This window comes from Pseudophryne corroboree, chromosome 5, assembly GCF_028390025.1.
Source record: "Pseudophryne corroboree isolate aPseCor3 chromosome 5, aPseCor3.hap2, whole genome shotgun sequence".
Classification (NCBI taxonomy): domain Eukaryota; kingdom Metazoa; phylum Chordata; class Amphibia; order Anura; family Myobatrachidae; genus Pseudophryne; species Pseudophryne corroboree.
In genome coordinates this window covers 118072815-118095547 of record NC_086448.1, presented here as the reverse complement: position 1 = coordinate 118095547, position 22733 = coordinate 118072815, and the positions used below count along the sequence as shown (strand labels likewise).

General features: G+C 46.0%; 1 protein-coding gene across 4 annotated transcripts in view; it reads left to right on the top strand.

Annotated features, from left to right (window-relative positions):
• Window positions 1-22733, top strand: part of ARHGAP21 (Rho GTPase activating protein 21) — a 291419-nt gene that overhangs the window by 97388 nt on the left and 171298 nt on the right. For all 4 annotated transcript variants that reach the window (XM_063921621.1, XM_063921620.1, XM_063921622.1 and 1 more), the window contains one exon: window positions 21048-21227. In XM_063921621.1, the coding sequence (XP_063777691.1) occupies window positions 21048-21227 (180 nt within the window). The remainder of the gene's footprint in view (window positions 1-21047; window positions 21228-22733) is intronic.

The following is a 22733-nucleotide window of genomic DNA, read 5'->3' as shown; positions in this document are numbered from 1 at the left end:
TGGACTACAGATACTCTTGGCTGTGCATTGTGGTATTCTGGATCTGTATTGTCTTTCCCTCTTTAACATCCTTCCCCTTGCACAAGATGTCATAGGCGTCGATTCAATTCAGCAACAGTTGAATAGCGTCGGGAAATTAGCTCCCGACGCTATTCAATTCAGCTCCAGTTAAGTCGGCGATGGCCTGTTCTCGCCGACTTAACAGGTTGAATTGTCGGGAGAACGGGCCTTCTCCGACTTAACTCCCCGGCGCGATGCTGATTCCCGACAGAATCAGCCTCGCGCCGGCCGCGCGGCAGCACTTTTGTTGGGTTTCTTCTCTCGTCCCCCGGAGGTGAGAGAAGAATTCCCGACAATTGAGGGGCACTTGTCGCTGTATTGCATAGCGCCGGGAGCTAACTCCCGGCGCTATTCAACTGTTGCTGAATTAAATCGACCTCATAGAAACATAGAATTTGACAGCAGATAAGAAGCACTTGGCCCATCTAGTCAACCCCTTTTATCCTTTATTTCACCTCAACCCTATTTGATTTAAAATTCTTTGTAAGGATATGCCTATCCCAAGCATGTTTTAAGTTGCTCTACTGTCTAGCCTCTATGATGTGACACCATGTCAGATGCCTTAAATTGGGCATACACTATGCAATTATCTGGCAGATTGGAATGAAAGTCTGGTAATGGATGAGAGCATATGACTATTGACTTTTTGCTCCCAAACACTGGAAAACCGTCGTTCATACAAACTGGATAAATCAGGAATTTAGCCAATTTGTGTGAACAACTCTTTTTGTCTGTTTTCCAGATTTTCATTCCAACCAGCCAGATCTGACAGATGATCTGCCAGATAAATGTGTAGTGTATTACCCCTTTTCCACCAGAATCCCGGCCATTTTACCAGGTCGTACCCAGCTTAGACCCTGTTTCCACTGCACCATCGTGCCAGGTTTTTCCCAGGTCACCTCCGGTTCCACTGAACCTGGGTAAACCCAGCAAAACCAGTAGTTATTATTAAGAATGGCCATAATAAATAACACCCCTTTATTTTATGGTGTATGCAGCAAGCCAGAGATGGCTTTATCGCATCTCACAATATTATAATTAGCGGCGTGCTTCATGGTTTAAGTATAAGTATCTGCCTTGTTTCTCTGACAAGAGAAAGTAACATATATAATGTTATGTTATAGTGAATATACAATATATTTAATTCAAAGTATGTTGAGTTTCTCCAGATAATATAGAAAAATGCATCATCTAATTACATATAAAATGTAAGAGATACATCATCTAATTGCATATAAATTTACTCCTGGCATGGAAGCAGGTATGACTGGAAGGAACAATCAGCGGCTTATGCAATTACCCGGGTCAAAAAACCCAGTTAAGCGTGGTTTCCACTGCAGTGTTTGCAGGTTTTACCCACTGAAAACCCAGCTCGATACCCAGCAAGAAATCCCGGCTCAGTAGACTTGGGATTTTTTACTAGGAGCCGTTTCCACTGAGCCACGTCCTGGGTGGCCAATTACCTGTATTTTTAGAAAGTGGCAAAGGGGTATTAGTCCAGCTTTACTATAGCCACGACAAGGTGAGCTCTCTCACATGAAAATCTGCACTTTCAATTTATCATTTTATTATGGGACTTAACCATACTTTGTGTCTTTGCCTGCCGTGGGAAGCTGGAACGAGAATTGTATCAATGTATGTGGCTACGTGGCAGGGTCCTTTCTGTTATACTTAGACATATATACATATTAGTGTCATGGTCTCTTCCAGAGAAGAAAGATAACTATGCAGCTCTCCTCTTTGAAAGGACATCCTTGCAGCTAGAACCCAGCCATGATTTCAAGGACGGGCAGCAATAGGCTTGTAGAAAACATTTTTAAAGCCTTTCAGATCATCTGCTCTCTAATCCCCTCTGGCTGTTATGAACGCTTTGCATGCCATGAGTTTACTCCTACACTTATTTAGCTCAATCTGTAATCACATGATAGCTGTTCCCAACCATCTATAGGTAATGTTGAACAAGCTAGAAATGATTGGCATTGCAGAGCATCACTAGGCAGAACAGTAAACATACCACAACTCTGACTGGAAGTGATGCTCATTACTGTTAAATGGTTGGCTTTCATCTCTCTCTCTCTCTCTCTCTCTCTCTCTCTCTCTCTGTATGTATGTATGTATGTATGTATGTATGTGTATATACATACATACATACATACATACATACATACATACATACATACATACATACATATGTATTATGATACCGGCCCTCCCATCAGCAAGCGTCTGCACCGGGTGCCCGCACAGTGGAATGACAATCAAACTACATGGAAGGTGCAGGCAGCACTCCAGACGACTTGAACAATGACCACATAAGGTAGTACGTCAGCAACGTTTCAATGCAATTGTAACATTTTCGTCAGGCTTACAAGTAATGAAAAAATCACTTGCCTATATAGTAACATCACCGCAGTGTGTTGCGCCGTACTTCCGGAAACGGGACTTCAACCCGCCCAGCGGCGCCTACGTCTTACGTGACGTCATCCATGTGCTCCCTTCACCATAGCAACAGTACAACAAATAGCAAGTACACAAGGTGCTCATAAATATACACTACAATGTAAACAGAATAATAAACAGCATTAATTAATAGTCAGTGCTATAAACTCTGATACTGCTGCAACATGAACTCGGGCTTAGACTCTCATTCTCAAATGCTAACTACGTGAGACAACTTAAACTCAAGTGTTCATTTAATCCCCGGGGGGACACTGTGTCCAGCCGCTGGATCCTTTGTGTCTCCATGCGTAATAATTTCAAACCTCCATAATAATGTACTTGCTATTTGTTGTACTGTTGCTATATGGTGAAGGGAGCACATGGATGACGTCACGTGTGACATAGACGCCGCTGGGCGGGTTGAAGTCCCATTTCCAGATGTACTGCGCCACACACTGGGGTGATGTTACTATATAGGTGAGTGATTTTTCATTACTTATAAGCCTGACGAAAATGCTACAATTGCATTGAAACGTTGCTGACAAACTGCCTTGTGTGGTCATTGCTCAAGTCGTCTGGAATGCTGCACCTTCCATGTAGTTATGTGTATGTGTGTGTGTGTGTGTATATAAATATATATATATATATATATATCTGTTTCCCATAGTTCTGTACTGCTCTAGAGTATGATTGGCACCAGGTTTTTGTGGGCTTGATTTTTCTCAATTTCTGCGTATAGAACCTACTGCAAATCTATTGTAGGGCTAGCAGGAAATAGTCAGCGCTTTGCGGGAAGGTGCTTTGGGCCTGATTGAGAGAGGGACGCATGTTGTACACTGCGGAGCAATATTTTAGCTACTGCACATGCTTATTTTTGGCACTGTGTTTGTGCCGCACTGGACTTGAAGATTAAGTCGCAAAGTGGGTGACTGGGCATTAGTGGGTAGTAGGGACGTGACACAGGTTGTGACTAATCCTGTATGCAGTTACAATGGCTCTGGCATCTGCCTGCGGCCGTGCTGCGTGGTCCTAGGTTACTCAGAAGATTTAGTATCGGCCTGTGCAACTCCAATGTCTCTGTACACAAGCTAGGGGATCTGAGACACCTCCCCTTAATGTTAGCCATGTTTGTGTATCTTGGCAGACTATGGTTCTGACCATACATGGCATAGGCTTGTGGTATTATTACATAGACAGTCCAGATGGGTATTGCAAACTCTGCTTTTCAAGCATGCATCAGAGCAACCATGCAGCTTGTCGCTTTAAATGTGCTGACGTGTATTGTTGTGGGGGTGAACTTTTGGGTCGTGGGACTCCTTGGATTGCTCTGGCTGGGCCACTTTGGGTCATCACCACCTTACATTTATTTTTAACACCTATATCACCCTGTGTTTGTTTTTATGTAGCATTTTTCACACACCTTTTATACTTGTAACACTGATCAGCTAACCTCACTTAACACTGTCACCTTACTGCTGTCCTCTTTCTAACACTCAGCAGCTTCTCTCACTTGCCTAACACTGATTTCTCACTTCTATCCCTAATCTGTGTGATGCCCTGGGCTGGTATGGCTGGGGTGGATTGGGGGTGCTCTGTGCCCCAGAGGCGAACTCCCATAATGTTAGGGTCCTGTCCAACGAGGTTACAGTGAAGAAGGTGGGCAGGCTCACATATTGGGGGGCGCCCTGGGCAGCAATCATAAACTTCTAGGGACACTGGCATAGATATATATATATATATACTGCGGAGGCAGTATATTACAGAAACCCCCGCCAATATAAAGATTTGAGCGGGACCAAAGCCCGCCGTTGAGGGGGCGGAGCTTGATCCTCCAGCACTAACCAGTGCCATTTTCTCCACAGCACGCTGCAGAGAAGCTGGCTCCCCGGACTCTCCCCTGCTGAACACAAGTACAGAGGGCACAAAAGAGGGGGGGGGGGGCACATTTATTTGGCGCAGTGAGTGTAATATATATATATATATATATATATATATATATATATATATATGCGCTGTACTGACTGGGATTTTATTCCGGTGGCGCTGGGTGTGTGCTGGCATACTCTCTCTCTGTCTCTCCAAAGGGCCTTATTGGGGGACTATCTCCATATAGATATATATCCCTGAGTGTGTGGGGGTGTCGGTACGTGTGTGTCGGCATGTCTGAAGCGGAAGGCTCATCTAAGGAGGAGGTAGAGCAGATGATTGTGTCTCCGTCGGCGACGCCGACAACTGATTGGTTGGATATGTGGAATGTATTAAATGCAAATGTGTCTTTATTACATAAGAGATTGGACAAAGCAGAGTCCAGGGAAGAAACAGGGAGTCAATCCATGGCTTTGGCTGTGTCACAGGGCCCTTCAGGGTCTTAGAAACGTCCCCTGTCCCACGTAGCAGACACTGATACCGACACGGATTCTGACTCCAGTGTTGACTACGATGATGCGAGGTTACACCCAAGGGTAGCCAAAAGTATTCATTATATGATTATTGCTATAAAAGATGTTTTGCATATCACAGATGACCCCTCTGTCCCTGACACGTGGGTATGCATGTTTAAGGAAAAGAAACCTGAGGTAACCTTTCCCCCATCTCATGAGCTGAACGCTTTATTTGAAAAGGCTTGGGAAACGCCAGACAAGAAACTGCAGATTCCTAAGAGAATTCTTATGGCGTACCCTTTCCCCGCGCAGGACAGGTTACGGTGGGAATCCTCGCCCAGAGTGGACAAGGCTTTAACGCGCTTGTCCAAAAAGGTGGTGCTACCATCTCCGGACACGGCAGCCCTCAAGGATCCTGCTGATCGCAGACAGGAAACTACCTTAAAATCAATTTATACACATACGGGTGCCTTGCTCCGTCTGGCAGTAGCGTCGGCATGGGTATGTAGCGTAGTAGCAGCATGGGCAGATAACTTGTCATCTGACATTGACACCCTAGATAGGGATAGCATTTTATTGACCTTGGGTCACATTAAAGACGCAGCCTTATATATGAGAGATGCTGCGAGAAGTGTTGGGCTGTTAGGTTCAAGAGCCAACGCCATGGCTATTTCTGCTAGGCGAGCCCTGTGGACCCGCCAATGGACGGGTGATGCCGACTCAAAGAGACATATGGAAGTTTTACCTTACAAGGGTGAGGTCTTATTTGGGGAGGGTCTCGCGGACCTGATTTCCACGGCTACCGCGGGTAAATCTTCTTTTTTGCCTTATCTTCCCCCACAGCAAAAGAAAACACCACAATATCAGATGCAGTCCTTTCGGTCGCATATGTCCAGAAGAGGTCGGGGCTCTTCCTTCCTCGCCAGAGGTAAGGGTAGAGGGAAAAGAATGCCTGCTACGGCTAGTTCCCAGGAGCAGAAGTCCTCCCCGGCTTCTACTAAATCCACCCCATGACGCTGGGGCTCCACTGAGGGAGTCCGCGCCAGTGGGGGCACGTCTTCGACTCTTCAGCCAGGTCTGGGTTCTGTCAGACGTGGATCCTTGGGCGATGGAAATTATATCCCAAGGCTACAAACTGGAATTCGAAGAGGTGCCTCCTCGCCGATTTTTCAAGTCGGCTTTGCCAGCTTCTCCCCCAGAGAGGGAAATAGTTTTAGCTGCAATTCAAAAGCTGTATCAACAGCAAGTGATTATCAAGGTTCCCCTGGTCCAACAGGGGAAAGGGTACTATTCAACCCTGTTTGTGGTCACGAAACCGGATGGCTCGGTCAGACTTATTCTGAATCTAAAATCCCTAAACGTGTACTTGAAAAAGTTCAAATTCAAGATGTAATCGCTCCGGGCAGTTATCGCCAGCCTGGAAGGGGGGGATTTTATGGTGTCAATAGACATAAAGGATGCATACCTTCATGTCCCCATATATCCTCCTCATCAGGCGTACCTGAGATTCGCTGTACAGGCCTGTCATTACCAGTTGCAGACGTTGCTGTTTGGGCTTTCCACGGCCCCGAGGATTTTCACCAAGGTAATGGCGGAAATGATGGTTCTCCTGCGCAGGCAGGGAGTCACAATTATCCCGTACTTGGACGATCTCCTGATAAAAGCGAGATCGAGAGATCAATTGCTGAAAAGCGTGTCGCTCTCCTTGGGAGTGCTACAGCAGCACGGCTGGATTCTAAATCTACCAAAGTCACAGTTGATTCCAACGACTCGGCTATCTTTCTTAGGCATGATTCTGGACACGGAACAGAAGAGGGTTTTTCTCCCAGTGGAAAAAGCCCAGGAACTCCAGAACATGGTCAGGGACCTGCTAAAACCAAAAAGAGTGTTAGTCCATCAATTCACTCGAGTACTGGAAAAAATGGTGGCGGCCTACGAGGCCATCCCCTTCGGCAGGTTCCATGCAAGGACATTTCAGTGGGACCTTCTGGACAAGTGGTCGGGGTCCCATCTACAAATGCATCAGAAAATAAGCCTGTCCCCCCCCCCCACCTTCTCGAGGGTCGCAGGTTCGGTATTCAATACTGGGTTCTTATGGCCACGGATGCGAGCCTCCGAGGATGGGGAGCAGTCACACAAGGAAGACATTTTCAGGGACTATGGTCAAGCCATCAACGTACTGGAGTTGAGGGCCATATACAACGGCCTACGACAAGCAGATAATCTTCTTCGCGACCTACCGGTTCTGATTCAATCAGACAACGTCACAGTCGTGGCTCATGTAAGCCGCCAAGGCGGGGCAAGGAGCAGAGTGGCAATGGCAGAAGCCACCAGGATTCTTCGCTGGGCGGAAAATCACATAAGCGCTCTGTCAGCTGTCTTCATTCCGGGAGTGGACAACTGGGAAGCAGACTTCCTCAGCAGACACGATCTCCATCCAGGAGAGTGGGGACTTCTTCAAGAAGTTTTTGCAGAGATAACCATTGGGGAATTCCTCAAATAGACATGATGGCGTCTCGCCTCAACAAGAAGCTTCGGAGGTATTGTGCCAGGTCAAGGAACCCTCAGGCAGTAGCGGTGGACGCCCTGGTGACACCATGGGTGTTTCAGTCGGTCTATGTGTTCCCTCCTCTTCCGCTCATCTCAAAAATATTGAGAATCATAAGACGAAAAAGAGTGCAGACAATACTCATTGTTCCAGATTGGCCTCGAAGGGCCTGGTATTCAGATCTTCAGGAAATGCTCACAGAAGATCCGTGGCCTCTTCCTCTCAGGGAGGACCTGTTGCAGCAGGGGCCCTGCGTGTTCCAAGACTTAACGCGGTTACGTTTGACGGCATGGCGGTTGAACACCAAATCCTAGCTGGGAAAGGTATTCCGGAGGAAGTCATCCCTACTCTGATAAAGGCTAGGAAGGAGGTGACTGCGAAACATTATCACCGTATCTGGAGGAAGTATGTATCTTGGTGTGAAGCCAAGAATGCTCCTACGGAAGATTTCCATCTGGGCCGTTTTCTCCACTTTCTACAGACAGGAGTGGATATGGGCCTAAAGTTAGGCTCCATTAAGGTACAGATTTCGGCCCTATCAATTTTCTTTCAGAAGGAATTGGCTTCTCTTCCAGAAGTCCAGACTTTTGTAAAGGGAGTGCTGCACATCCAGCCTCCTTTTGTGCCCCCAGTGGCACCATGGGACCTTAACGTGGTGTTACAGTTCCTAAAATCTCACTGGTTTGAACCTCTTCAAACAATTGAATTAAAATTTCTCACTTGGGAGGTGGTCATGTTGTTGGCCTTGGCATCTGCAGGGCGGGTGTCCGAATTGGCGGCTTTATCTCACAAAAGCCCCTATCTGATTTTCCATGTGGATAGAGCAGAGTTGAGGACTCGTCCTCAATTTTTGCCTAAGGTGGTTTCATCGTTTCATGTGAACCAACCTATTGTGGTGCCTGTGGCTACGGGTGACTTGGAGGATTCCAAGTCCCTTGATGTAGTCAGGGCCTTAAAAATGTATGTAGCCAGGATGGCTCGGGTTAGCAAAACAGAGGCACTGTTTGTCCTGTATGCAGCCAACAAGGTTGGCGCTCCTGCTTCTAAGCAGACTATTGCTCGCTGGATCTGTAACACGATTCAGCAGGCTCATTCTACGGCTGGATTGCCGTTACCAAATTCGGTAAAGGCCCATTCCACTAGGAAGGTGGGCTCTTCTTGGGTGGCTGCCCGAGGCGCCTCAGCATTACAGCTGTGCCGAGCAGCTACTTGGTCGGGTTCAAACACTTTTGCTAAATTCTACAAGTTTGATACCCTGGCTGATGAGGACCTCGTGTTTGCTCAATCGGTGCTGCACAGTCATCCGCACTCTCCCGCCCGGTCTGGAGCTTTGGTATAATCCCCATGGTCCTTACGGAGTCCCCAGCATCCTCTAGGACGTAAGAGAAAATAAGATTTTAAACCTACCGGTAATTTTTTTTTCTCCTAGTCCGTAGAGGATGTTGGGCGCCCGTCCCAGTGCGGACATATTTCTGCAAGGCTTGTATATAGTTATTGCTTACATAAGGGTTATGTTACAGTTAAGATCAGTCTTTGGCTGATGCTGTTTTGTTCATACTGTTAACTGGTTGCGTATATTCCAGGTTATACGGTGTGGATGGTGCGGGCTGGTATGAATCTCGCCCTTAGATTAACAAAAATCCTTTCCTCGTACTGAAAACGAAAGGTTGTGTTGATCTGCGATCCTAATTTATGCAGCTGGCAACCTAATCGGGTTACACCATACCCGTATAGTCACATATAAAAGTAAAAGGGTTTAGGTTGCCTGCGCTGAATCCAATAATTTATATATAAACAGTTTATTGCGGGTATATTAAAACCGCCCGTGCTGTTCAAATATATTGTGAACCATTCAGTTTCATATAATTTCACCAGAAACTTATACCAAATGGATATTATATATTATAAAATCCTCATCATAATTTATTGTTAATAGTAAAATCACAAGCCCGGTTTATGGACACCACCCTTCGGCTTGATTCCCCTCCGTGGCTTGCCCCGTGGGCAGACACTTACTTTAGTGTTCTCACCCGTAGTCACAGAAAGGTATCTTTTTTCCACGAAGCCCACTTATGTGCAATATGGTTTTCCACGAAGCCCCACTTATGTGCAATATGGTTTAAACGACACACCAAACTTACATTTTACTTCGATCTCGCGTGCTCCAAAAGGTTTCTTTAGGTCCCCGTTCTTTTTATAGAATCAGCAGAATAAACCGGGCTTGTGATTTTACTATTAACAATAAATTATGATGAGGATTTTATAATATATAATATCCATTTGGTATAAGTTTCTGGTGAAATGATATGAAACTGAATGGTTCACATTTTAATATACCCGCAATAAACTGTTTATATATAAAGGATTGGATTCAGCGCAGGCAACCTAAACCCTTTCCTCGTACTGTCCGTCTCCTCTGGGCACAGTTCTTTAACTGAGGTCTGGAGGAGGGGCATAGAGGGAGGAGCCAGTGCACACCCATCTAAAGTCTTTAGAGTGCCCATGTCTCCTGCGGAGCCCGTCTATACCCCATGGTCCTTACGGAGTCCCTGCATCCTCTACGGACTAGGAGAAAAAGATTTACCGGTAGGTTTAAAATCTTATTATTGCCAGGTTAATTGGCTCCCAAAAAAGATTAACCCTAGCGTGAATGTGTGTGCGTGTACATGTGGTAGGGAATATAGATGGTCAGCTCCACTGGGGCAGGGACTGATGTGAATGGCCAAATATTCTCTGTAAAGCGCTGCAGAATATGTGTGCGCTATATAAATAACTGGTAATAAATAGGTAAGACATATTAGGATAATACTGATGACTTGTAAATTCTTAAACTAGGCTATTGTATTTATGAAGTTAAAACCTGTACGTCCACCTTCCCACATACCAATAGTTTGACAGATAATGTATCCACATTGTCATTTGCTGGCAGTTACTGTAGTTTTCTAGCATTGGTGAACTACATTTTCCAGCATGTCCGGATATATTCATGTGTGGAACTAATGATCCCACAGTTTGGAACCCGTAGTCCATGCTTGCTGCATTGGTGTGCTGAGACTTGTGGTTCCACATGACTTAGCTTTACATGTTGCCCAGGCCTGGTATATTCTGTTTGTGGGACACAGTGATGTGATTCATATATTCCAGCGTCTGGTCTTTTGACTGCAGCAGGATTATAACAGCGAGGTCTTTATTGTTTGGGAAACTCATAGCGTGTGGTTTAGTATCATATGAGCTGGATAAGACCCTACGCAATTCTTCCCCCCAGGGGACTCCGTAGCATGGTGCAGCTGCAGCCTAGATTTAATCATGGGCTATTTATCTCTTTAACTGCTGGAAATAAGGAGAAATGAGAAAATCACTGTGATAAACGTTTTGTTTTGGAAGGCAATAAATTTCAGCAACAAATAATGGGGACACTGTTTTATTTGCAGCTTCTGTTCCTGCACACGCTGGGGGGGTGCTGGCAGTTTTTTTTACAGGGGCGCAACTAGCCAATGGATGTGATTCCGGCTTTCCGTCCATCATAATCCCGACAACCCCACATTTAACCCCCTACCCCATCATGTTTTCACTGCCATAACCCTAACCCTCCCCAGTGGTGCTTAACCCTAACCCTCCTTTCCCCGCTACCCAAACATAACCCTCCCCGCATGGTGCCTAATCCCCCCTTCCCCGCTACCCAAACCTAACCCTCCCCGCTAGGTGCCTAACCCTCCCTTCCCCGCTACCCAAACCTAACCCTCCCCGCTAGGTGCCTAACCCTAACCCTCCCTTCCCCGGTACCAAAACATAACCCTCCCCGCATGGTGCCTAACCCTAACCTCCCTTCCCCACTACCCAAACCTAACCCTCCCTACATGGTCCCTAATCCTCCCTTCCCCGCTACCCAAACCTAACCCTCCCCGCTAGGTGCCTAAGCCTCCCTTCCCCGCTACCCGAACCTAACCCTCCCCGCTAGGTGCCTAACCCTATCCCTCCCTTCCCCGCTTCTTAAACCTAACCCTCCCCGCTAGGTGTCTACCCCCATATGTGCCTAACCCTACCTCCCTGGTCCCTAACCTTAACGTTCCCTGGAGTGTACCCTAAGCCTTACCACCCTTCTGCTGCCTGAACCTAAATCCCTCCCCCCACGGCAGGATGGCAGAGCGTCCGGATGTTCGGGATACCGACTGTTGGCATTTTGATGCCGACATCTTGTTTGGCGTCGGTATATTGACGCCGGGATTGTGTCCTCCATCAGGATCCCGGCGGCAGTATATCAACCATCGGGATCGCATTCGTCGGTAACATGACGGCATCCCCTGTGAAATATTGCCTAGGCCAGTGGTTCCCAAACACAGTCCTCCAGGCACCCTAACAGTCCTGTTTTTAAGGATATCCTGTGTTCAGTTATGGCTTTCTTTAAAACCTGGACCATTAGGCTGCCTGAGAGCCATGTTTGGGAACCACTGGTTTAGGCCATAACAGTGATATAGGGTGGCATTAGGAAGTCTGTAGAAATGAATTCCTGCAGCCAACTGATGATCTCTTGTGTGATACTAGCTCTGGGCTCAGGCTGTGTGCTATGCGCTGGCAAATAGTGCACGTAAGGGCTGATTTCTGCAGGCTAAAGTAGCTTATGTCCTGTAAATTGCATTTCAGGCTCAGGATCAGTGCTTTGTAAATGATCCATCCTCAGCTGTCTCAGGTGGTGCCCTGCTATATGGAGGCTGCGCTCACCAGAGACTGCAAATGTTCTTCCCACAGTGCTGGCAGGGAGACCGCAGCCTCCCTCCCACCCGCAGCAAACACTGGCTTCTCTGCCTTGTTGCCATAGGGATTGAATGCAATGTGATCTGCCCATTAGGGAGCTGGTGTTTATGCTCTATTCAGAGGCCACGCAGCCTGCCAATAGAGCTGAGGGTTTTGTCACCTGCAGTTTAAAGCACCATTTTCTCATAAAATAGCATAAAACTAAAAAAAGCAACAAAACACCATATTGTCCATGTTTGTTGAGCACTAGCTCATTTTGCTTGTGTAGAAATCGTGCTCTATAAATAACATATTACAGGCGTTGTAAATTGCCTGTATTGGGTGTTGCTATGGTGATGCTGTTTACTTGCCTCCCTCAGAACATGGAGCTGAGATTGCTAATAAAACTGCACAAAGCCCGCTGAAGGAGATTTTTTTTCTATTTCGAGAAACTTTGTTCTCTCCATAAAGTCATGCTGGTTTTACTAGCAGGGGCTAAAGCAGTCAGGGTGTTTTTCGCGTCATCCGTGCATTGTGGGAGTAAATATTAGTATGTTGTCTATGAGTAACTAGCATGTCACTTAATGTGTATGGTTGGATTTTTGTGAGTCTCATAGGGGTCTATTCATGAAGCAGTGAAAAGTGTGGACAAGATGCCCATGGCAAGCAATCAGCATTTAAGTAACATTTATAATTTGCATACTACACAATTGTATGGAGCAGCTTCTCCACAGGCTCACTTCTCCACACTTTTCACTGCTTCATGAATAGACGCTTTAGTCATGAATTATTATGGTTTTACAAATGACTGCACATTTTACTGTGTGTGATTACAATTATATCTGTGCTTTTAGTGGGTGGCACTCGATATGCCGCCTGTTGGGATCCTGGCGCTGAGCATACCTCCGCCGGGATCCCGACAGCCGCCATACCGACAACTATTCTCCCTCTTGGGGTGCCCACGAGACCCCTGGAGGGAAACTAAATAGCATGGTGTGCATAGCGCGCCACCGTGCCTGCTGCGTGCCTTTTGCACTCGCCCCGCTGCCTGCATTCCGGCGCCGGTATGCTGGACGCTGGGATCCCAAGCGTCGGTATAACGTAGTACACCCGCTTTTAGCGAGTTCCTAGTGATGTATGGTCTTCTAAGTAAATCTTATGGTTCACCACGAAAATGGCTACTTAATAGGTCTTTACTTTCACTTTCCATCGTTGGACGATTTTCTCAATGTATAGAGCTCCGTAATATGTTGGCACTATAAATGATAATGCCTAATTTCTTGTGAATGGATAAACTGGTTTCCAGGGAATATTGGACCCTCATAAAATGGCTGCCTGCACGGTGCGTTTTGTGGATGGTACACTTTAATGTTTAATACCGCTGCGATATTTATTTTGCACTGCTGAATTGGTGGTCTCCCATAGCTGCATGCAGCCTTCTAAAATAGGATTTTAATTACCTACCAGTAAATCCTTTTCTCGTAGTCCGTAGAGGATACTGGGGCCCACATTAGTACCATGGGGTATAGGAGCCTTGGGCACTTTAAGAAATCAATAGTGTGCACTGGCTCCTCCCTCTATGCCCCTCCTACCGGACACAGTCTAGAAACGGTGCCCGAGGAGAAGGACATATCCTCAGGAAGTATGTAGCAGAACAGTGGTGAGATTCGAACCAGCACACACAAACAAGAGGAAATCCATGTTAACCAAACTTGAACAGGAACAGCAACAGCTGAACCAAACAACATTACTTAAAGTAATAGTGCAGGAAAAACGAAGCACTGAGCAGGCGCCCAGTATCCTCTACGGACTACAAGAAAAGGATTTACGGGTAGGTAATTGAAATCCTATTTTCTCTTATGTCCTAGCGGATACTGGGGTCCACATTAGTACCATGTGGATGTACCAAAGCTCCCAAACCGGGTGGGAGAGTGCCGAGGTTCCTGCAGAACTTATTGTCCAAACTGAAGGTCCTCAGAGGCCAAAGTATCGAACTTGTAGAACTTAGCAAACGTGTTTGAACCCGACCAAGTAGCTACTCGGCAGAGCTGTAAAGCAGAGACTCCCCGGACAGTCTCCCAGGAAGAACCCACCCTGGAAGGCGCTTTTATTAGCAGGTCATCCAGGTACGGTATTATGTTCACTCTCTGCTTGCGGAGGAGAAACATCATCTTTGCCATTACCTTGGTGAATACCCTCGGTGCCGTGGAGAGGCCAAATGGCAGGGCCTGAAACTGGTAGTGACAGTACTGTAGTGCAAACCGTAGATAAGCCTGATGAGGCGGCCAAATCTGAATATGAAGGTATGCATCCTTGATGTCCAGAGACACCAGGAATTCCCCCTCCTCCAGACCTGAGATCACCGCTCTCAGAGACTCCATCTTGAACTTGAACACCCTTAAATACGGGTTCAGTGATTTGAGGTTTAAAATGGGCCTTACCGAACCGTCCGGTTTCGGTACCACAAACAGGTTGGAGTAATAACCCTTGTTGTGTAGTTGAAGTGGAACTGGGACAGTGTACCAGTTTTTGAATTGCTGCCTGTGAAGTTGTACTTGCTTCTGGAGAAGCTGGTAAGTCTGATTTGAAGAATCTGTGAGGTATCCCTGGGTGATGAGGTCTGTGATCCAGGGATCCTGGCAAGATGTTGCCCAAACGTGACTGAAATAACGTAAACGAGCTCCCACCTGCCTGTCTTCCAGGCAGTGCGGATCACAGTCATGCTGCATGCTTTGAGGATGCAGACCTGCAGGTCTGTTCCTGAGAACCTGCAGCTGCTGGGTTTCTGGGTTTACCTCTATTACCTTTTGAAGGCTGTAGAAGAACCTTTGGATTTTCCTTTGAATTTCGCTGTCCGAAAAGACTGCAGAGTTGGAGTAGAGTAGGTTTTCCTATCTGGGGGTGCTGCGGAAGGAAGGTATGTAGACTTACCTGCCGTAGCCTTGGATATCCACTTTTCCAGTACATCTCCAAAAAGTGCCTCACCTGTGAATGGTAGGTTTTCCACGCCTTTTCTAGAATCCGTAGCCACAGGCCCCTGCTTGCTGACACTGCCATGGCAGTGATGCGTGTGTTGAGTAAACCAATTTCCTTTATGGCCTTCACCATAAATTTAGCAGAGTCTTGAATATGCTGCAGGAATAAAACTATCTCACTCCTGGGTAAGGTATTCAATCCGTCAATTAGGTTACCTGACCACTTTGCAATGGCTTTAGTGATCCATGCACAAGCAATAGTGGGTCTCTGGGCCACCCCAGCAGCAGTGTATAACGATTTGAGTGTGTTCTCAATCTTGCGGTCAGCTGTGTCTTTTAAGGATGCTGCCCCAGGAACAGGTAAGACTGTCTTGCGTGACAACCTAGATACTAATGCGTCCACAATCGGCGGGTTTTCCCATTTCTTTCTATCTTCCAGAAGAAGGGGAAAGGAAGGAAGTAATCATTTAGGGATCTGAAGTTTTTTGTCAGGGTTAGCCCAAGTTTCTTCTAACAGAGCATTCAATTCCTTTGCAGGAAAAGTAGCTGAGGATTTATTTTTTACATTAAAATAAGATTCCTCCTCTACCTCCACCGTCTTGTCAGGAATGTGTGTAGGACATTTCTGATAGCCTCTATCAGGGCCTGTATTCCTTGTGACAGGACCGCATCCCCCCCACTCGCATCCACTTCACCCTCCTCTGGATCTGATGTATCGTCATCAGTATCATCCTGCATGAGCTTTTGTGGGCAAATGGCGGGGATTTGAGATACTGGTATGGGAACTGAATCTCTATTCATCAGGTCATCCATAGACTGTCTTAAAATCTGCATCCCTTTCTCATTATGGGATAATTTAGTAGAAATATTATATATTATCCCTTTAATGGAAGCTAACCATGGGGGTTCTGCCCCACTTGCTTGAGAATGTGCACTATCCTGAGTACAGGGTAGTGAGTCTCCGGGGGAGGAAAGAAATTCAGCTGTGCAGGAAACACAGTCCCTGGACATGGTAACATGAAGGGACAGGTACAGGGAGACACAGAAATTGGAGCCAGCCACACAGCGCCTCTGTAACCAAGTAAAACTTAGCTGGGTCGCCACACTATGGGGTCTATTTACTAAGCCTAGGATGGAGATAAAATCGCTGGAGATAAAGTACCAGCCAATCAGCACCTAACTGCCATGCCACAGGCTATGTTCGAAAAATGACAGTTAGGAGCCGATTATCTGGTATTTTATCTCCATCCAAGGCTTCGTAAGTAGACCCCTAAGTCCCTTAATAAGGCTTAGTATACTACAACACCCCCCCCCCCCCCCCCCACCTTCTAATTCTAAGACCCCCTGGTACCGCTGAGGAGACATGGAGTCTTTGTGGAGAAGCTGCGATTCCCAGTGATTCCTGTCAGTGTAAGCTGTAGAGGGGAAATGGTGCTGGTGAGCTGCTGGATCCGCTCCTAGTGAAGTCCTGCCCCCTTAATGGCGCTCGCTTCCCGCTTTTTTATACTGGCCTGAGGTAATTTTTATGCCTAACAAAGGGTTCAAACCCTTGTTAGGTATTTAGCCAGTGTGGGTAATCAGTGGTGGTTCAGGGTGCCCCTCACAGCGGGACACACTACACTGTATGTCCTCCTGAGCCCCCTGGAGCGCAACCTGCACTCAGAGCTGCGCTCCAACCCATTCCTGACGGCGACCCGCTAACCGGGATGCCGGCGCTGTACTCACCACTCTTTTATCTTCTGGCTCTGTTAGGGGTTGCGGCGTCCTGCGGGAGGGTACGCTCGCCGTGGTGGGGCTTGCGAATGACTCCCTCAGGAGCTCAGTGTCCTGTCAGCAGAGAAACGGGATCTTTAACTCTTTAGGAAGTTGGGCCGTTCTCCCCCCTAAGTCCCACGAAGCGGGCAGTCTGATGCCAATCAGACCTGCCTGAAAATAACAAACAGAAAATAAATGCAGAAAACTCTTCAGGAGCTTCCCTAAGCGTGACCAGCTCCTCCGGGCACATTTTCTAAACTGAGTCTGGTAGGAGGGGCATAGAGGGAGGAGCCACTGCACTCTATTGATTTCTTAAAGTGCCCAAGGCTCCTAGTGGTACCCTTGGTACTAATGTGGACCTCAGTATCCTCTAGGATGTAAGAGAAATATAGATTGTAAGCTCCACTGGGGCAGGGACTGATGTGAATGGCCAAATATTCTCTGTAAAGCGCTGCGGAATTTGTGCACTATATAAATAACTGGTAATAAATAAATATAATATGATGTATCTAAGGCCGCCCCTTCTGCAGTCCCTTTTGCTGCGGAGTGAACTGAAGTGTAACCTTAAACCCCTTCTCCTGTCAGTGTCATTGGGGAATTCTCTCCACAAATACTCTCCATAGTCTGTGACCTAAATAAAGGGAATGCTTCTGATATGTGCATGTCTGGTCACGAAGCTTGGGACATTTGTATGTAATTGAATATAGGAATGATTATAATGCTGAGTCCCCCTTTACTTATTATTCCCCTCCCGTTTGTATGGAGTGTCTGGCATTTTGCAATTAGACTGGGTCACACAGGACACCAAATCCGCCCTTGATAGAAAAAGTCATGCATATTGTTTTGGTAAATTGTGTGACTGAAATAACACAGGGCTCCATGAAACCATTAATGGGCCCTACACATTGTGCGATCCGCCGCCGAGCTGCCCGACGGCGGATAAGGCCGACGGGTGACCCGGCGCCAGGGGGGAAATGACGGGGGAAGAGACGTTTCTTCACTCTCCCCGTCACCCGGCTCCATAGCAGTGCAGGCAAATATGGACGAGATTGTTCATATTGGCCTGCATGCACAAGCGACGGGGCACCAGCGATGAACGAGATCGTTCATATCTTTGAGTCTTATCGCCCAGTGTGTAGGGCCCATAAGACATAAGGCAATATAAAGTACCAGGATGAGGGCTGCACGGACATTGTTTTTCCAGTTCATACTAGTTAATTGATATTTAATGCATAACAGTCAACTGAACATAGTGGAGGCAGCGGTTTAATGGATAGAACCAGTTAACAGGAAAATACAGCCTATTACCTGGGAACTGCTGGCCTGAGGCCTCGCTGAGGCATGAATTACTACAGTAGGATTTTTCAAGTCAGTGCCTCAGTGATGTCCGTAGTTACTTCACCGAATGTTGGTTGAGGCTGCCTCAGTTGTGGGTAGGTGACGGTTACTGTGTAATGGCAGGCTTATATAACCTGTGCTCTGTTGTACTGTAAGGAGCACTATGATCTAATACTACACTTCCACTATGGTCAAACATTAGCACAGCCTGGCTCGCATCAGTCCCCTGGTCTGTCAGGCTTACCACACACTGATAGAAGAAGTGCATTGTAATTGTAGTGTGCATGATAAGAAGACACAGTTGGAGAAGTGAGATAACATTGGACTAAGCACAGGGAATAAATACATGGGCTGCTATGCAGTTACCTCTCTCCTCATGGCCAGAATATGTTGTTCTCTATATTACATAGCTAATAAAGCTCCCCGGTTCCCTAGGTCACATTTGAGATGACCCATTATTCATATTACAAGTTCATAGAGATTTCATGCAAAAGGAGGGGTGAGGCACTATTTATTATTTATTACCAGTTATTTCTGTTGCGCACACATATTCCTCAGCGCTTTACAGAGAGAATAGCCATTCACATCAGTCCCTGCCCCAGTGGAGCTTACAATCCATATTCCCTACCATATGTACACGTACGCACATTCACACTAGGGTTAATTTTGTTGGGAGCCAATTAACCTACCAGTAATGCTAACCATTACACCATCTGTACTGCCCCTTTTGTATAGCAGTAATATTCTTATGTATATTGGCCCAGACTACAACATGGCTTCCTCCACTGTATGTAGGTTGGCAGGTTTGCTTTACAGGATTACTGTGTTTGGGGCTGAGCTGATTAGGGCTGTAAATAATGTTTATTTGATACATGCCTATACTTAGTGCGAAAGCGTCTGATTGTTTAATTACACTTATTGGGCCGGTCGCATTGGTCAAAATGGGAATTGCAGGAGTTTTTCTGTCATGGTGCAAAGAACACTGATTTGTGATGTACTTAAGTCATCATAGCAACCAATCGGGTAAATCCTTTGAACATCAATTATGCAGATTATTGTAATCTTGTATCTAGTTGGATGAAATTGTTTACATTTCGCATCTACATCTTAAACCAGTGATGGGGAACCTTTGGCACTCCAGCTGCTGTTAAACTACACATACAGCATGCCCTGCTACAGTTTTGCTCCTTGGCTATGCTAAAACTGTTGCAGGGCATGCTGGGATGTGTAGTTCAGCAACAGCTGGAGTGCCAAAGGTTCCCCATCACTGGTTTAAACAATTTTAATTAATGTTGGAACCAAAAGCATTTCTTATATCTGGAATACTAACTGGTCATTTTTGTTGTTGTTTTTTTCCTAGCATGGTTTATTTGCAGCGATGGTTGCTTTATATGCCTTTTTAGCATGGTTTATTTGCAGCGATGGTTGCTTTATATGCCTTTTTAGCATGGTTTATTTGCAGCGATGGTTGCTTTATATGCCTTTTTAGCATGGTTTATTTGCAGCGATGGTTGCTTTATATGCCTTTTTAGCATGGTTTATTTGCAGCGATGGTTGCTTTATATGCCTTTTTAGCATGGTTTATTTGCAGCGATGGTTGCTTTATATGCCTTTTCAGGCCTGATGCTCCAAATCCTTTTGTTTCATCAGTTAAATTTCTGTTCATCTGGTTTGCTGTCCTTGAGTGAAGACTGAATGGTATTTGTACAGCTCACTTCATTGTATGAAAGCAGTTGGACAGCGTGAAGTATGGTTGCTCCTAGTTTCTCCGCACTTCATAGACACACTTGGCAAAAGTCAACAATATGTTTATAGTACAAAACAATAGGGATCTCTATTGTGTGATCTGTGTACTTGTCTTTTAATCCCATCTGGCTCCAGAAAATGAATTGCCCCTCTAGTGTGTCAGATATGAGCTCGAACATTGAAAATTAAGCACCATGGTATAAATTTAACCATCTTTACTGTCCTAATACCATTGCAATCAGTGTCATTTCTAAACCAATGCGATGCCAAAAATAAAGGCTCTTACCTGACATTACGGTAATACAGCATTTGCCTTTTCCACTTATTTTGTATCCGCAGCACCTGTGACTGAAAAGGTTCCAGCCCTTGTTTTATCATTAATTAGTTCAAGGCTATTGCAACTGGAAAATAAATGGGAAAAGCAGAACACAAACTTTCTCACACACTAAGGGAGACTGCTATGAAGTTGGAGATATAGTTTGCGCAATAAAAATAAAATAAAAAATGGTTGTTACAAAAAAGGGAATTTAGCAATAATGGCTGATTACATTTTATGATCCCTGGCTGTTTATCATTTCTCCAAAGTTACAGTGGTTTTATTAATGTTACTCCGCTCCAGAACCCTATAAGATATGCAGCATGTCTGTTTGCTCGGCGTATGTACTTTCTGTGGTAACCCAGTGCCAGTTAATGACTTGTTCAACATAGAGATTGTTATCTTTGGTGACAGAATTTGCAGAATGTGGGCTTGTTTTCAAGGGGGAGGGATATAGGGCATAAGGTCAAATCTGAGCCAGTGTAGCAGCTGCCGCCTGAATGTAGTACTATGTACATGGCTGACGTGATGGGACAAAGGGGGTGTTTGCTGTAGTGGTGCTGTCCACTCATCTCCTATAAAAGTACAATAAAAGACCATCTCATTGAGTTTGTGCCTTCATTTTCTGTCGTTTATATTGGATTGTCATATACAAAATCCCAGTTGCAATATTTTGTGTTATAAGTATGGATCGCTTGTTATTGTGCCATTGAGATGGTTGTGCATGTTTTTTGAACATGTCTTGTCCTCTGCTTTAGGTGTCCAAGAATAAAGATGGGCGAGAACAGAGTGGGTTGGTATCGCCGACGGAGGAGGAAGTTTTCTCCTGGCCGGGTCCGAAGACCGTTATGTTGAATAGGGCGTCCGAAGGGTTTGGCTTTACGTTAAGGCACTTCATTGTTTACCCGCCAGAGTCCGCAGTTCAGACATCTATAAAGGTAAGTTTAGTCAGTAATATATATATGTTCTATATATATGTTCTTCTGGGGCCATATATAGTAGGTCAGTGGTTCTCAAACTCGGTCCTCAGGACCCCACACTGTTCACATTTTCCATGTCACCCAGCAGGTGCACTGTGTATCACCAACTGTCACATTTTTTTTAAATCTACAGATGACCTGCAAAACATGGACCGTGTGGGGTCCTGAGGACTGAGTTTGAGAACCTGTGTAGTAGGTCATTTATAACTTACAACTGTCACTTGAGCATATAATGAGCAATTGGTGACCGGCTTAGTGCTTGAACAGTGCCTAGGTATAATCGATGATTCCCTGCTACCTATTACATTGATGGTGTGCTTATGGAGGCATCGTTGAGGAGAATGCTATGAAATACAGGTGGGTTTATGTGCATGCATGTGACAGTGCTCACTCATGTAGACACTTACGGCAATCCAGTAAGCAAATATAGTATGATGACTGTGAAGATGAGCCCCACAAAGCGTGATCCTGCTGCCTGTCTCGCGCACCAGGTAATTGGAGTGGTGTCATATATACATGTGACCATGGTGGTTGCAATGCCCTCTAAAATTGCACCGCTTGCAGCTAGTACAAAACGCAGCTGGCAGGTTATTATTCCAACCAGCCCCGTTCTATCCACATAATACCCAAACCTTTACTCTCTTTCCACTGGCTGCCTGTGAGATGGCGGATCGTTTTCCAGATTGGCTTACTAACTTACACAGCCCTACACGACCAGGGTCCAGGGTACCTGAAGCAGCTTCTGATATCTTACTGTCCCACTCGCTTACTGCCATCTGTAGATGAAGGACTGTTAGCAGTACCTAGAATCTCCTGGAATTCATCTGGGAGTCGCGCTTTCAGCTTTGCGGCGCCAGACTTTTTGCCCAGCACAGTTAGAGAGGCCTCCTATATTTGTGTGAATTCTTCAAAAACAGACTCAAGACTTAACTGGTTTCCCATGCATTTCACTAAAGAGACCTTAATGCACTGGGCAGATGCTTCTGTGCACAAATGCCGTGGTGTTCACCTACAATCTTCTGGTATCCTAAAGCATCACACCAGGGGGGGTTGTAGATGGCATTCCAATGGTAAAGATGCCAGTGCTCAGAATACCAACAGTCCACATCCCAAACGTACGTATACCGGAGGATTAGGGTGAGGCTGCAGGGATGGGAAGGTTAGGGTTAGGCTGCGGTTGGGGAGGGTTAGGCTGCGGGAGGGGAGTGTAAGGACTAGGAGAAGGTTAGCAGACTTACTTAAATGTGTCTGGATTCTGGCCATCTGTATACCGAACCCAACCCACACCAGATAATGGGGATAATCCAGACCTGATCGCTAGGCTGCATTTTCTCACAGCCTGTGATCAGGTCCGAACTGCTCATGCGTATGCACTGCAATACGCAGGTGCGACGGACTGCAGCAACGGGGATCGATGCATAGCGATGGGGTGATGCGAAAAAAGTGATCGCATGGGCGATCGCA